This window comes from Betta splendens, chromosome 3 (assembly GCF_900634795.4).
Source record: "Betta splendens chromosome 3, fBetSpl5.4, whole genome shotgun sequence".
Taxonomy (NCBI): domain Eukaryota; kingdom Metazoa; phylum Chordata; class Actinopteri; order Anabantiformes; family Osphronemidae; genus Betta; species Betta splendens.
This window is the reverse complement of record NC_040883.2, coordinates 16,463,642-16,476,659: the sequence shown is the minus strand read 5'-3', so window position 1 is coordinate 16,476,659 and position 13,018 is coordinate 16,463,642. Positions and strand designations below refer to the sequence as shown.

The 13,018-nt window shown below is 44.6% G+C and overlaps 1 protein-coding gene across 1 annotated transcript in view; it reads left to right on the top strand.

The window, feature by feature from the left end:
* The window catches only part of igdcc3 (immunoglobulin superfamily, DCC subclass, member 3), a 40,163-nt gene extending 30,734 nt beyond the window's left edge, over positions 1–9,429 (top strand). The window contains exons 8-14 of the mRNA XM_029143706.3: positions 5,648–5,895; positions 6,739–6,903; positions 7,129–7,317; positions 7,886–7,990; positions 8,146–8,281; positions 8,365–8,575; positions 8,670–9,429. Coding sequence (XP_028999539.1) covers positions 5,648–5,895; positions 6,739–6,903; positions 7,129–7,317; positions 7,886–7,990; positions 8,146–8,281; positions 8,365–8,575; positions 8,670–8,801 — 1,186 coding nt within the window. The 3' untranslated portion in view covers positions 8,802–9,429. The remainder of the gene's footprint in view (positions 1–5,647; positions 5,896–6,738; positions 6,904–7,128; positions 7,318–7,885; positions 7,991–8,145; positions 8,282–8,364; positions 8,576–8,669) is intronic.
* The last annotated feature ends 3,589 nt before the right edge of the window (positions 9,430–13,018 follow it).

The window sequence follows — 13,018 nt, the reverse complement described above, 5'->3', positions numbered from 1 at the left end:
GCTGGAATTCATGCTTGCCAAGACATGAGACGCAATTTATTTGTGCCTTTGTACGTGAGCGATGTGTATTGACTGGATGTTGGATGCACTCCCATGGCAGTCTCCAGGAATGCCACGAGGAGGGCTGCGCAGCGAGCCGAGCTTGTTCCCATTCTCAGCACGTCAGACTGTGAAGGTCTCCCGTTACATCCACCACTTATTGTGTCTCAGTAAAGTATGTTGCGCTGCAGAAGCATCATGTTGATTATATGCGGTAGCATAGCTTGGTTCTGGTTTATTGTCCGTTAGAGGCGACCATTTCTTCCTGTCTGTAATCTGGAGTCATGAAAAAGTATTAATATTGAATCTAAGCATATAGTATTTTTACAGACTCGCTAATTAGACTTGATGGACGAGTTATGTAAACATGGTGGCTCCAAGGCATTATACATTAAACAGTTGAAACATAAGGACCCAGCTCGTTGCCAGCACCACTGGGTGAATGATTGCACAGTGTTATACTCGCTCCATCAGGCAGAAACTTTATTTTTCCACTTGACCCCAGCAGTCAACCATCCATGTATATTGTTATTATTCATAAAAGAAAAAAAAGATATATGAAGTAAATGTATTAAATATGCAGCAGAGAATCAATACTTGCACTCTCTGGCAGTGAGTTAAAGGAGCAGACACCTCCATCGCTCAAATCCACCACTCCACTCCTACTTGCCTCCACCAGTCTATATTAGTCAGCGAGATGGAGTGAGGGACTAACATAAGAAGAAAGAAGAGGGAGGAAACAAATGAGGGGCCAGACTTAGATATAAAAAAAAGTGAGAAAAATGAACAAGTGGCTCAAAAGAGGAACGATGAGTCGGCAGGAAGAACAAACGAGGGCCAAGGGGGATGCAGAGTGGGTCGGGAGCATCGCAGCGCTTCTATTCGCCACCTCCGGTGCGTGAACCGCCATAATACAGCTCCCGTGCATCGCAAACCTTGCTCTGTAAGTGGTTAATCTTGACATATACCATTAGCTAATTTGCCCATAAAGTCAGCTAGTTGAGCAGGAAATGCGGTCGGCCATTTAGAAAACAGAGCAGCCTCGCGTGCGTCCGTGCAGCTGAGCCGCGCGCTGACACAATTACGATGTGATTCATTGTTGGCGTCTGCAGCTTCATGCAGATGCTGATTGTGAAGGGCCGTATTCACCCAGACCCTGTTAACCAGTGTGAACATGCTTCATCTGATTTTCAATTGCATTTTGTAGGAAATGCCATGACTGCCTAATGAATCTGATGATGATTATTGAAACAGATTAATTAGTAGTTTGTTATGAGGATGATGTGGACTTAATTCATACGTACATTCATTTTTATGTAGCTTGGTTGGCTGCAGTGCTTTCTTATGTGTTGCCTAAATGGAGCCTAAAACGCTTCAGCCGTGCTATGAATGACAAACTGGGAAAAATCATACGGTGGCTGAGTTTCACCTGAAGCCTGTGTGTGAGTGGAGGCCCTGAAAGGAAAGAAAATGATGTGGCATGGAGCGCAATTTACTGTAGCTCCAGCACTTAGACGTAACAAAACTAATGATATGCAAATGACATTCAGAGGCTCCGGGCAGCACAATAATTCTGTTCTTATATATATATATATATATATATATATATATATATATATAGTATGTGCATTTTTTTGCCAGAGTGCAGCATACTAAGCAGTGGGAGTTTAATTAGTGTTTGTGTGGAGGGTTTCAGCCTTCTGCCGCCTCTCACGACGCTGACCTTCAAGAGCGAATCAGACAAATGAAGGAAAGGGAATCAATCGTTCATTTCATTCACACGCATGCACACACATTAATCAAAACCTAAGTGACACAGTACGCGCTCAAATCCCCCTTTCAAAGCCACCTTTCATTTGGTGCACGCGTATAATCAAATATGAAAATACGCAATCTCCCCATCGACACTGCATTGGGTCTGCATACAAAGCACAGGGCAGATGGGACTCGGATGCTCGGCTGCTTCTCTACACAAACACTCCTGCGGCAGGTGATGCAGCGACGCCCTCCTGCTCAGACACAAGCACATGCGCCCACTCACAGCATCAGTTACTGTGTAGACCACCGTACAGCACGCTGCCATTTACAGCCCGTGTGAGGGCCGTTGCTAATTACAGCGTGTTTAGAACTGGCCTAAAGTCTCTAAAGCTGGTGTGTGCGATCATGCGCTACACACAAGCTGTGATCTTACATCAGACAGTGTAATAATCACAAGTTAAGACTCCGCCTGTTCACAGTGATACCGATACCAGAAATCTACGTCTCCCGTGTCACGTGGAAGTAGGGCAGCTTTTAATTTACTGTTGTTGTACAATTCAATTAGAAGCTGAGCACCGTGGCTCGTTTTAATTTCCGGAGCAACAGGCTAGCGCACAAACCTGGACATTTTGTTGCAGAATCCTTTCAGGGGATCGTTCTTCTTCGTTGCTGCCTTTCTTGTGCGCAGCCCCTCTCTGTGCCCCACATCCCCCTTCCTGCCCCCATTACAAAGAGCTGGAGCCTGGGCATTGGCCTTGAACTCTGACCCTGCCTGTAATCAGTCATATCCCTGGGCCCTTCCCTCCTCTCAGGCCACAGACAGCTCATCGCTCCTCCCTCCCCCTCCCCTCCTCCCCCCGTCTCTCTCTTTGTCTCCATATTTTTTCCCTTTTCCCTTTCGCTGGATCCAGAATGGCCGCGCTGGCTTTTGATGGGGTGCTGCTCAGAGACAACAGAGAGTAAACACAGCTTTAGCAGCTGAACAACAGACTCCAGGCCCCACTGTCAGCCACTTCGCTGGCCCATGGCCTTATCCATCAATCTGTGAAATGACCTTGAACTGATGAGTAAATGATGGTGTCAACCTGTCAAGACAGGACAGCTCGGCTTTAGACCCGGTGTAAGACATGCAGACAGTTTAAATATCGTCTTCCTTTTGCTCAGACTTTGTTTTGTTTTGTTTTTCCCTCACACATTGTGTGGACTTTGGTGGGCTCGTTCTGCTGCTGCATATTCATGTAGATTGATCTATTGTGAAACTTGAGACCAAACTGTCTAATTGAAAAAGAATGAACCTGAGGCCCATTGAACTGCATCTCATTTTGTAATCTGGAATGAGACTTGAATACTCTTATGTGTCAATATTTAATGCATTTAGTTCAATAACACGTTTTATTTGACGATGTGAAAAAATAAATATTCTGTCTCATATTTAAAGTGCTCCTCTCATAAGTTAGAATGGAAGTTTTGACTGCAGGTGTGGAGTTTCTCAAGCTGCACGTGAGCAGGACCAGGCTGTTAAATAGGCACGTCCAGTACTTTTGTACTTCCATGTGTACAAGTACATGCAGTTGGAAGCTACTGCATCTTCTAAAGCCGCCTTTCACACACTGAGGGGGGCCGCGCAGGCCCGGTGGCATCAGGCAGTGCATCCCCAGGGGCCCCGGTGCTGCATTTGTGGCATCTGGTCAGACTGCCTGTCTGCACACACTCCATCCGTCGCTGATATGAAAGGCTGTCACAAAAGTGATGCTTGAGTAACGAGCCGCGCGCTGGCGACTGCTGCCACCTCGGGGGTCATAGGTCAGACTGGCTCAGGGAGGGTGAAATACAGAGGGCCTCTTTGACCTCATAATTACCCAGATTGAATCCACCTGGCAGACCCCAGAGAATAATGGCGCTTCCCCCTCACAGCTCCTTCTGGCGCCGGATTAGAGCCATACAGTAGCACATGCGATTTGAAAAGGAAATTGAGTGATTCACTCTAGCATCCTGCACGCTGACCTTTCCCGTCCATCCAGAGCCTCGCTGAGGCGGGTATGAGGTCAGCCATATCAGACGCTTTTCTCATGTCCCAATGTCACAAATCCACAGGTTGCTCAGGGACGTGACCATGTACACCCCGCTGTGCCTTCCATAAATTGCATGCTTTTCACCACAGAATCACCCTGACATTCTTCATAAATTTTGGGTCTGTACAATGGGCTGTGTGTGTCTGTCACAGGTAGATGGTGATCGCCTCGGCAAGTTCTCCCTGCTAGGGTGAGATTAAATGGATGCTGAAGGATATGTTAAGCGCCTGTGGCCCTGAATAATAACATTTAGATTTAAAGTAAAGAGTAAGTAGAAGAAGTCAGAAGGTTTTCTTCCCCCTATTTAGAAAAATGTTTTTCCATCTCTATAAATACCATGGTAAGGGCAAACTTCAAGAAGAACTGTGCCAAGTTGATGTAGAGAGAATGGGCAACTCAGAGCCTTTTCACATTTCCAATCTATTTTTATTTGTACGCTGTTGTCCTGGCTGAACACAATTGACCTGGGCATTTTTTTTTCTTTTTGCCAGAGGACAGTGACAGGAGTAGATTATGTATTCTTGACTAATAACACCTACACAACATACATTTAAAGCTCAGACACAAGGCATACACTACATTTCTTCTATAACATCACATCAGTCAGGAGGGAGGAAAAAGGAAGAAGGATGGGGACAAAGAGCAGAGTGGTGAGGGAATGATAGAGAGGAGCGAGAATGAAGAATGATTTGTTTTTATCGAAGGTTGTGTGCTCGGACAAATAAGAGGTTTTCCCGATTTTAAGCAAATAGGACTTTGTGAAACACTGAAATAGATTTATCTGCTTTAATGGGACTTCCAGTTGAGGACGGATCTGTCAGGAAGTGTGTGCTTTGCATGAGTAAAGCTCCATACATGCTGCTGTCAGTCACATAGGATGTGAGTTTATTGATTTAAACACACACACACACACACACACACACACACACACGTGCGCGCGCACACGCACACACACACACACACACACGCGCGCGCGCACACACACGTACAGGTGTAGCATAGCACCTTGTGCTCTTGACATACTGTCACATTCATCTTCTTTGCTCTATGCAGTCTTTATCTGAGGTGAAGTGTTCCAATAACGTAAGTGCATTTACAGTATTCAAGTGCAGGTACTTAACTTCTGGGAGATTTATTACTTTTATTAAAAAACCTTCTCATTTCATGATATCTGACACGAATTACTTTGAGAACAGTAATGCTTAACAATAAAATTTAACACAATCTATAGAATAATTCATTCGTTCAAGGGAGACATCAAGTTGGAAATGAGTATAAATATTGAAAATCTAATTTAAAGAGAAAATATTTACAGATTCGTACATAGAGACACACTGGATTTAAGGCATGAATATCTGATTGTGACAGTGCATACTGTAAAAGACATTTCTGCTCATGAGTGTTCGTATGAGGTTAATGTGATGTTTGTGCAGCCTCGTCTCTGGTACGTCGTGTCTAATTGTTTCAAGGCCACATATTGAATTGTCTTGTTAAGGCAGATATTCACAAATGATCTCATGTTCATGAATAACCATTCACCTGTTCAAATGTAAAGGTGCGGTTTTGCTACTAACGCAAGCAATTCAAAAGGTTAAAGTGTTACTGTAAACTGCAATATCGCGTCGACTTTGGTGTATTTCACCATAACACCTAAATGAATGACGCTTACGGTTTTGAGCAGCCTCTCCCTCACAGTTCAATCCTGCATTTGTACACGGTGACGTCCAAGGTTCCATGTCGGCGTCATAAAACCTCAACTTCTTCTTCTGCTCCTTCAGCACGCTGGCGATTTACCCCATCAGCCAGGAGGATGAAGCGATCTACCAGTGCATCGCTGAGAACAGCGCCGGCTCCACGCAGGCCAGCGCCCGCCTCACCGTGCTCTGGACCAACGGGCTGCCCGGCGTGCCCACCCGCGTGCAGGCCGAGGCCCTCTCGCCCACCACCATCCAGGTGTCCTGGATGGAGCCCGCTCAGAACACTCAGGACATCATCGGTTATGTGGTCCACATCCGCAGAACCTCAGGTCAGCCTGCAACCGAAGACCCAAACACAGATATGCAGATTTAAAAAGATGCCAATACTACAGTAATCTCAAAAAATGATTATGACCACTTATTTATCTACAGTAATGCATTTAGTTCATTCTAAGTGTGAGCGATATGTTGACATAAATGCATTTGTCTGTCAGAAACTAGAAATCCGCGTCAGAGAACGCCTCCATCCCAAAAAAAACGCTTTAAATGTGTTTCTCCGCTGTACAGATTGACTGCATGCTAACTTTTCCCCCTTCGGGATCCATTTGTGTGGACTGTTGGTGAGAGCGTGAACATGTGCTCGCTTGCTTATGCATGTGCGCTGTGTTTGTTTGTGGCTTTGGGCCCGTGCGCAGCCCCAGCTGCTCGCCTCCTCAGTAGTTCCGTTAGAAGCATAATTAAGGGCCCTGGGGGCCAACCAATCGGATTTGCTGTAATTACTTTTCTAAGATGGCACGGCGCAATTGGTGGAGGGCTAGAGGTAGATAGTGGTGATGGTTGGCTGCCTCTGGATTAAGAGCAATAAAATGCTTTACACATGCTCCACAACTCCCACTTTTACCCCATCCATTTCCTCACTCCGCCCCTGCAATTCACCCACCCATCATCATTCAGGCTCCCAGGGCCAAACCAGATTAGCTATTACCAGTAAAATGGGCAATAACCATAAAATGATGACAGAAACAGATTGTTTTTATTGTATCCTTATTTTCCATCATCTTAATGCCTCCTTCTTCTAACACCCCTGTTTTCGTTTGTCGTTTGTCTTTTCTCCGCCCTCACCTCCTTCTCCCGCGACTTCATTTCCCGCACCGTCATTATTCCTCCCTCAGACCCAGTGGAGAAGGAATACGAGGAGGCCGTCAGCAAAATGACGCTGCAGCAGATCATTAGGGACCTGGACCCCTCCACCAGTTACACCTTCTACGTCAAGGCCTACACATCCCACGGGGCGAGCAAACCATCAGACACTGTCACCGTGAGCACTCAGTGGGAGGGTGAGTTGGAAGAAGAGCGCACACACACACACACACACACACACACACACACACACACACACACACACACACACACACACACACACACACACACACACACACACACACCTTCTCATTAAATACAGCTTAAATAAGTCTTGAGTGTTTTACTGCAGTTCAGCATTATTACAAAGCTTTTGACATAAGCACATAGTCACATTTTATTGTGTCTATGTGGTGTTGCAGTGCCTGGGCCTCCGTCCCTTTACACCAAGGTGGTGAATGGCAGCGTAGTGCAAGCGACGTGGGAGCCTTCATCTAAGATGGGCCAGCATCAAGGCTTCCGACTGTTCTACAGAAGAGCCCACACTCCGCTCTTCACTGGCCCCATCACCTTCCCACAAAATGTCAGCCAGTACAACATCACCAAGCTGGGTGAGACACTCTCAGGAAGTAAACAATGTGTTTAACTGGCTGAGTTTTAATCAAAATGACAGAAACCACATTCAGTGCTGTGATCAGTGAATGAGCATCTTAAAGTCCCTCTGTAGAAATGTGTTGGAAATTAATCTGGGATTAAAACTGCTCCCAGCTCAGTGAAAGAGGCAGGTGTTTATGTTGCTTCCTACATATGAATTCAGGGAGAAAAAGGATTAACCTCCTATAGTAAACACAAGGCACATATTACATTCTTACATTAGGAAAATTCACAAAAAATCTTTTTGCCATGGCTAAAAGTCTTAACAAATATGTGTCACACTGGGAGATCAGTTATTCCCAACTGCTGTGCTGGGTGAAACGCAATCATCGCCGCGACGATGCTCTGCCGTGGACCAGTGGAGCAGCTCGTCGTGAGCCGCTCAGATTGGGGTTGTGCTGAGAGACTCCCAGGTGTGAGTTTGTTTGAGGCAGAGGAGGCTTCTCAGCAAATCGATCCAGGTCGAAGAAAGTGGAACCAAACGCCCCCGCGTGCTATCGTCGCCTCTCTGTCTGTCTCTTCCAGATCCTGCGCTCGTGTATGAGATCAAGCTCCTCGCGTACAACCAGCACGGAGATGGAAACGCCACCGTGCGATTTGTTTCTCTCCGGGAGGCGCTGGAGAAATCAGGTGATTGTCTGACTCACACTAACACAGCATCTCAGAGAGCTTTAGTGGGTCTCGCTGAGCCAAACGCTTGGCCTTTAGTCTAAGACGGTCAGGCCTCGTGACAGCGCTCATACAACCTTTGGGGATTGAGTTGGACCGTGTGAATGTCTCCTCAGTTCTGGACTCTCCGTGCGACTGCGACAAAGATCAACAGGGCAAAACGTCCACTACAGGCATCATCATCGGCATCCACATCGGCGTCACGTGCATCATCTTCTGCGTTCTCTTCCTCGTCTTCAGCTACCGCGGCAGGTGAGTGCGAGCGCTGCGTGTCCTTCATCCAGGCTGAATGTGGATCAGTGCTGAATGCAGCTGACGTGTTGACTGATCCCCAGGCTGATGATGTGCAAGGCGGTGCAGGCGGCCCCTCAGGCCGGCCACAGCGCGGTGCTGGAGTCCTCCACCTCCTCCCTGGGAGCCTCGGGCCTCAACGGTGCCGCCAGGAGGGAGATCGAGATCAATGGCAGCGCAGCGGGGAAGAAAGTGGTGGACAGCAATGAGCTGCAGAGCCTTTTCATTCAACAGAACACGCACGACACATGCGCAGTGAGTCCCGAGGGTGCCGGCACCGGATCAAACGATCAAAAATGTGTTATTTCTGTCAGTACCTGACGCCGCCTTGGTTTCCATGTGCTCGCAGTGCGACTCCTACATGCTGAACGACACCCAGCTGTCTACGATACCGCTGGACGAGTTCGCGGTGGAGCGGGACTTGGAGACGCAGTTCCACGAGCCTCCCGCGGCAGACGTGGGTCAGCAGGACCAGAGCTAGTCATGTATGAAGGCCAACTCCCTGTCCACAGTGGCCACTTAGACTCTTCTCTCACTCAGGTCGGCAAGTGTCTCCTTTCAAAGTAGTTTGTCCTTTTTGTGCAAAGATTTTTTATGGGTAAGTTAAGAGGTTCTAGAGGAGCTAGGACTGTGTATTTACTGGCCTGGGTCTGATGTGAAGCTGCTTTCAGCTACATGGGCCAGTTAAAGGTTCTTTATTTTTACACCTTCTCTTTTGTTCATTTTCTAGTGTTTGGCAGCACACGAAATAGTCTCAGATTGTTCATGTTGTACAATGATAATTTTATTTTTAAGTTTATAAATATATATAAATATATATATATATATCTTTATCATCTATTTGTCAAAGTGGTTATAAGTTATTGTCCTTATCTCTACTTTTCTGTGGATGTCAAAGACTCCTGCTGCCTGCTCTCACCTACCAATCATTCCACCCTCATGCTCACAGAAGACCCCAGTCTTCTTCCAGGGATTCAACATATTCTGTCTCAGGACTTTGTTTCAGTGATGTTCACATTTTTTATGAGTTCTTGGCCTTCCTGCAGGCAATAGACTTGGCTTTGTGAAACTTACAGTTCAACGGAAAAAAAAAAAAACCTACCTCAGCCGGAATGAATGTGTCGCGGGAAGCTTTGAGGGACTGTACCTTCCCCATGTGCTCACAATTACGTTAAATGTGTAGGAACTGATTGGTTTGGAAAAATGACAAGATCAGGTGCCGCACTACCTCAGATGTCAAGAATCGTCTCTCTTCTCCTGCTCGTCGAAGCGAAACAAGAAAACAAACAAAAACAGAGTATCCAACGTGAAGCACTTCCAAATGCTGAAGTTAATGTTCTACCTCAAGATAACAATGGTAATGTTGTCGTTGTTGTTGTCATTTGTCTGTTTACTGCAGAATGAGAAACTCTCACTTCCTGCTGGGTGAAACCCGGGTTTTAGTCTGTTGATGAAAATGCTGTTTGTAGATGCAGTGTCAGTACCTCATGCAAGTTTTGCAGACTGAAACACTGTTGTACCAATTATCCTGTTCCGCTGTAAACTTCTTTTTTTAGACTTTATTACACTTCAAAGATTGTAATGCTTTTGTTTTGCCAAACGCATTTGCTTCATTGGAATGAAAAGACCATTAGAGATACACTGCATGCTAACGATATTTTTAAAGCTGTTGAATATTGAATTGGACTTGTTTAAATCCTGTGTGTGTGTCGTTTTGAATGGTTGTGCTCATACAGTGCTGTGCTGTATGTTTTCATTCATTGAATGAACGTTAGAAACATTAATTGAAGCACAAATCCTATCAAAATGTCGCAAAACATTCCGCAAAGCTGGTAAATAACCTGAGGTTTTGGGAAGATATTTATGATTAATTTTATTCTTAAATTATTGATTTTCTTATTGGTACATGGATGATACCACTCTCCTGTGTCGCTCTCCTAAGTATTAATATACTGTAGCTGGTATGCAATAAGTCTACCTTAGCAACTACAGCGGCTTTGTAAATAAATCAGGCAAACGGGATGTATCGAATTAATAATTGAGCATTACTGTGTATATATATATATATATATATATATGTATATATATATGTATATATATATATATATATATATATATATAACGGTATGATATACCGAGCTAAGCTGAGCGCTTCCAGCTTCAGGTACATATGAAAAGCAATAGTGTGACACAAATTTGGGAAATATGCTCATTTTCTTTTATGTAAAAAGTTAGATATAAAAGTTTAAACAACTCCTGTTTGAATATATACAGTACATATTCAGACTAAATAGTTAGTTATACACAAAATATATTGAATACACATTATGTCTTTGCTTAATTCTTCCAGACACCGGAGGGTGAAACCTTTTAGTGTCTGGGAGCAATGACTCCTCTGCTCGTTGAACTCTCAGACATGAGTCTATTGATCGTTTATCTAACTTTATGAAAGAAAGTAAATAAGCTTTTTCCCAAACCGTTGAGCATTTCCTCCCATTTAAAACAACATCAGTGTATCTCTAAACATTTTCTGAATATTTATTGCTACGGTGCTGTTTTTATTTTTTATCTCCCATTATCTGTCTCCTTACTTTTTTTAAAAAACTAAGTAGTAGCCTTTTACACTTCCGGTGCCCAGGAGACGTGACAGTTGCTGATCATGTTCGTTAATCTCTACCCACAACCCCAACGGTTGCTCCGCGTCCTCCCTCCAGTGAGTCCTGACTTGTTGAAGTGTTTCAGGATGAAGAGCGAGCAGACGGAGAGCTCGGCCTCTCTGTCCGACTCGTACTGAACAGGACTCACTTTGATGCATTATGGTTAGCTACCTCAACCCCGTTCTGGCCTTTTGCTCATGTCTTAATGAAGCAAACACACAGTACGAACTACGGAGCAGACGAATGCACACACGTGTCTAAAGTAACGAGCAGGAAACCTGTTGTAGTTGTTAACAACACAAATGGAGGGAGAACCACGTAGGACCTTTATCTCATGCACTAACCATTGAAACTGTTCATCTCATGCTGAGTTTCTAGTAAATGTGTAACTTTATGTCATCACATTTTTATTTTTATTTTTATATCTTTAAGCTCAGAAACTTTATTTTGCTCATTGTTGTTTGAATTAATATCCTGTGAATAAAGTTAAGTGGCACCTGTTCCAACACAAACATCATTTTTATATTATCAGCATATTGATGATATTTGGCTCCTTAACTCATTATCTTAACAAATGTATATTATATTCTTATAAGCCAGTTGGAAATTATGTTGTTTTACCAGAAAGTAGTACAGAAACAATAGGCTGCGTAATTGATTTGTTTGATTTTTTTAATTTTAAATATAGTTTTATTCATGAAACGTCATCCTTTTCTTTATTTCCATCACGGTGCTGCTTCACATCATGTTTCCCAGCTTCCTCCATTTCGTGTTAGCACATACACCATGGATTTATTAGTTTACTGTTGGCAACAGGACACGCAACAGGTCAGACATTGATTAAGCTACTTTTTCACACACCAACGCTATTGAGGCTGTTTAAACAGTGGATTACAACGCTAGCAGTGGAGCTGGCGTCTTGGATAACGGGTTTATTGGGTTATGCAAAGCAGAATTATAGTTTCTATTTTAGTTAGTCATTTTAATGCCAGTCAACTTTATTTGTGTTTATGCTTATTTGTCTGCAGATTTGCTCCTTGCGTTCATTTCTGTGTTAACGCCGCGTTACAGGTGACAAACGATAGATAGTGGTGCTTGTCAGAAAAGCAGGAGGCAGATCTACGGTAAATGATTTCTGCCCGTATATTCATTAACCACACGTTTCAGGGCTAAAGCAGCCTTAATCACTGTTGTTCCTTCAGTCGAAAGTCATTTCTTCCTTACCTCCTTTCTCTGTCCCCCGGTGTAATTCAATGTTAGGCAGTACTTGTGCCGAAACCTGTCCACGTCTGAGCGGTGGATGTGACAGGGTTCAGTGGACGCACCTGATTCACTGGGCGCGTGGTGCACTGACCAACATGTTTACTGAGACGTTGGTCGGGTCAGGCTGTCGTGTCGCCAAACGACGTTAGAGCACGTGTGACTGAATAGAGGCCTCAAAGCTGTTCTCGCTAACTGATGGTGCTTCATCAGCAGAAGGGACTACAAGGTGCCTTCGCTGAGACAGTTAGTCGGAACCGGGCGGTGCCGTTTACCCATCCGAGCCTTGGGAGCCTTGGAAGTGCTCACTAAATGCTATGCGTTAGCCAGCGCTGTTATCGCCTCATCTTTAAATCATGGCTTTTGGGAAGGGAGGGCGTGCTCAGGGAATCTCTGATCCTCTGATCCGTTGTGTCAGCAGCTCCCTTGTAGCCTTGTGGAGCTTGCCATGAGTTTTTCCCTTTAAATTTCTGCTCTAAAGGATTCCACCTTTGTTAATGATTCAAGTAAATAAGAGAAAGGTCGGCAGGAAGAGCGTTCAGTGGTGTCATTTGTCCCGTTTGGTCACTCTACTGGAAACAGAATGGAAAACATTTACAAAGATAGTTCACCTGCCTCTCTGGTGACCCTAAGGGTGATAAACACAAACATTCAAGATTATACATTAATTAGTGTACAGTATCCACCAAAGGCTAGGAGAGATTCAACTCCCAGTGAAAGTCCTGGAATATGATGAAACTCACCAACTGTACTGGGTCATTGTCCCCATTTACTGTAGTTC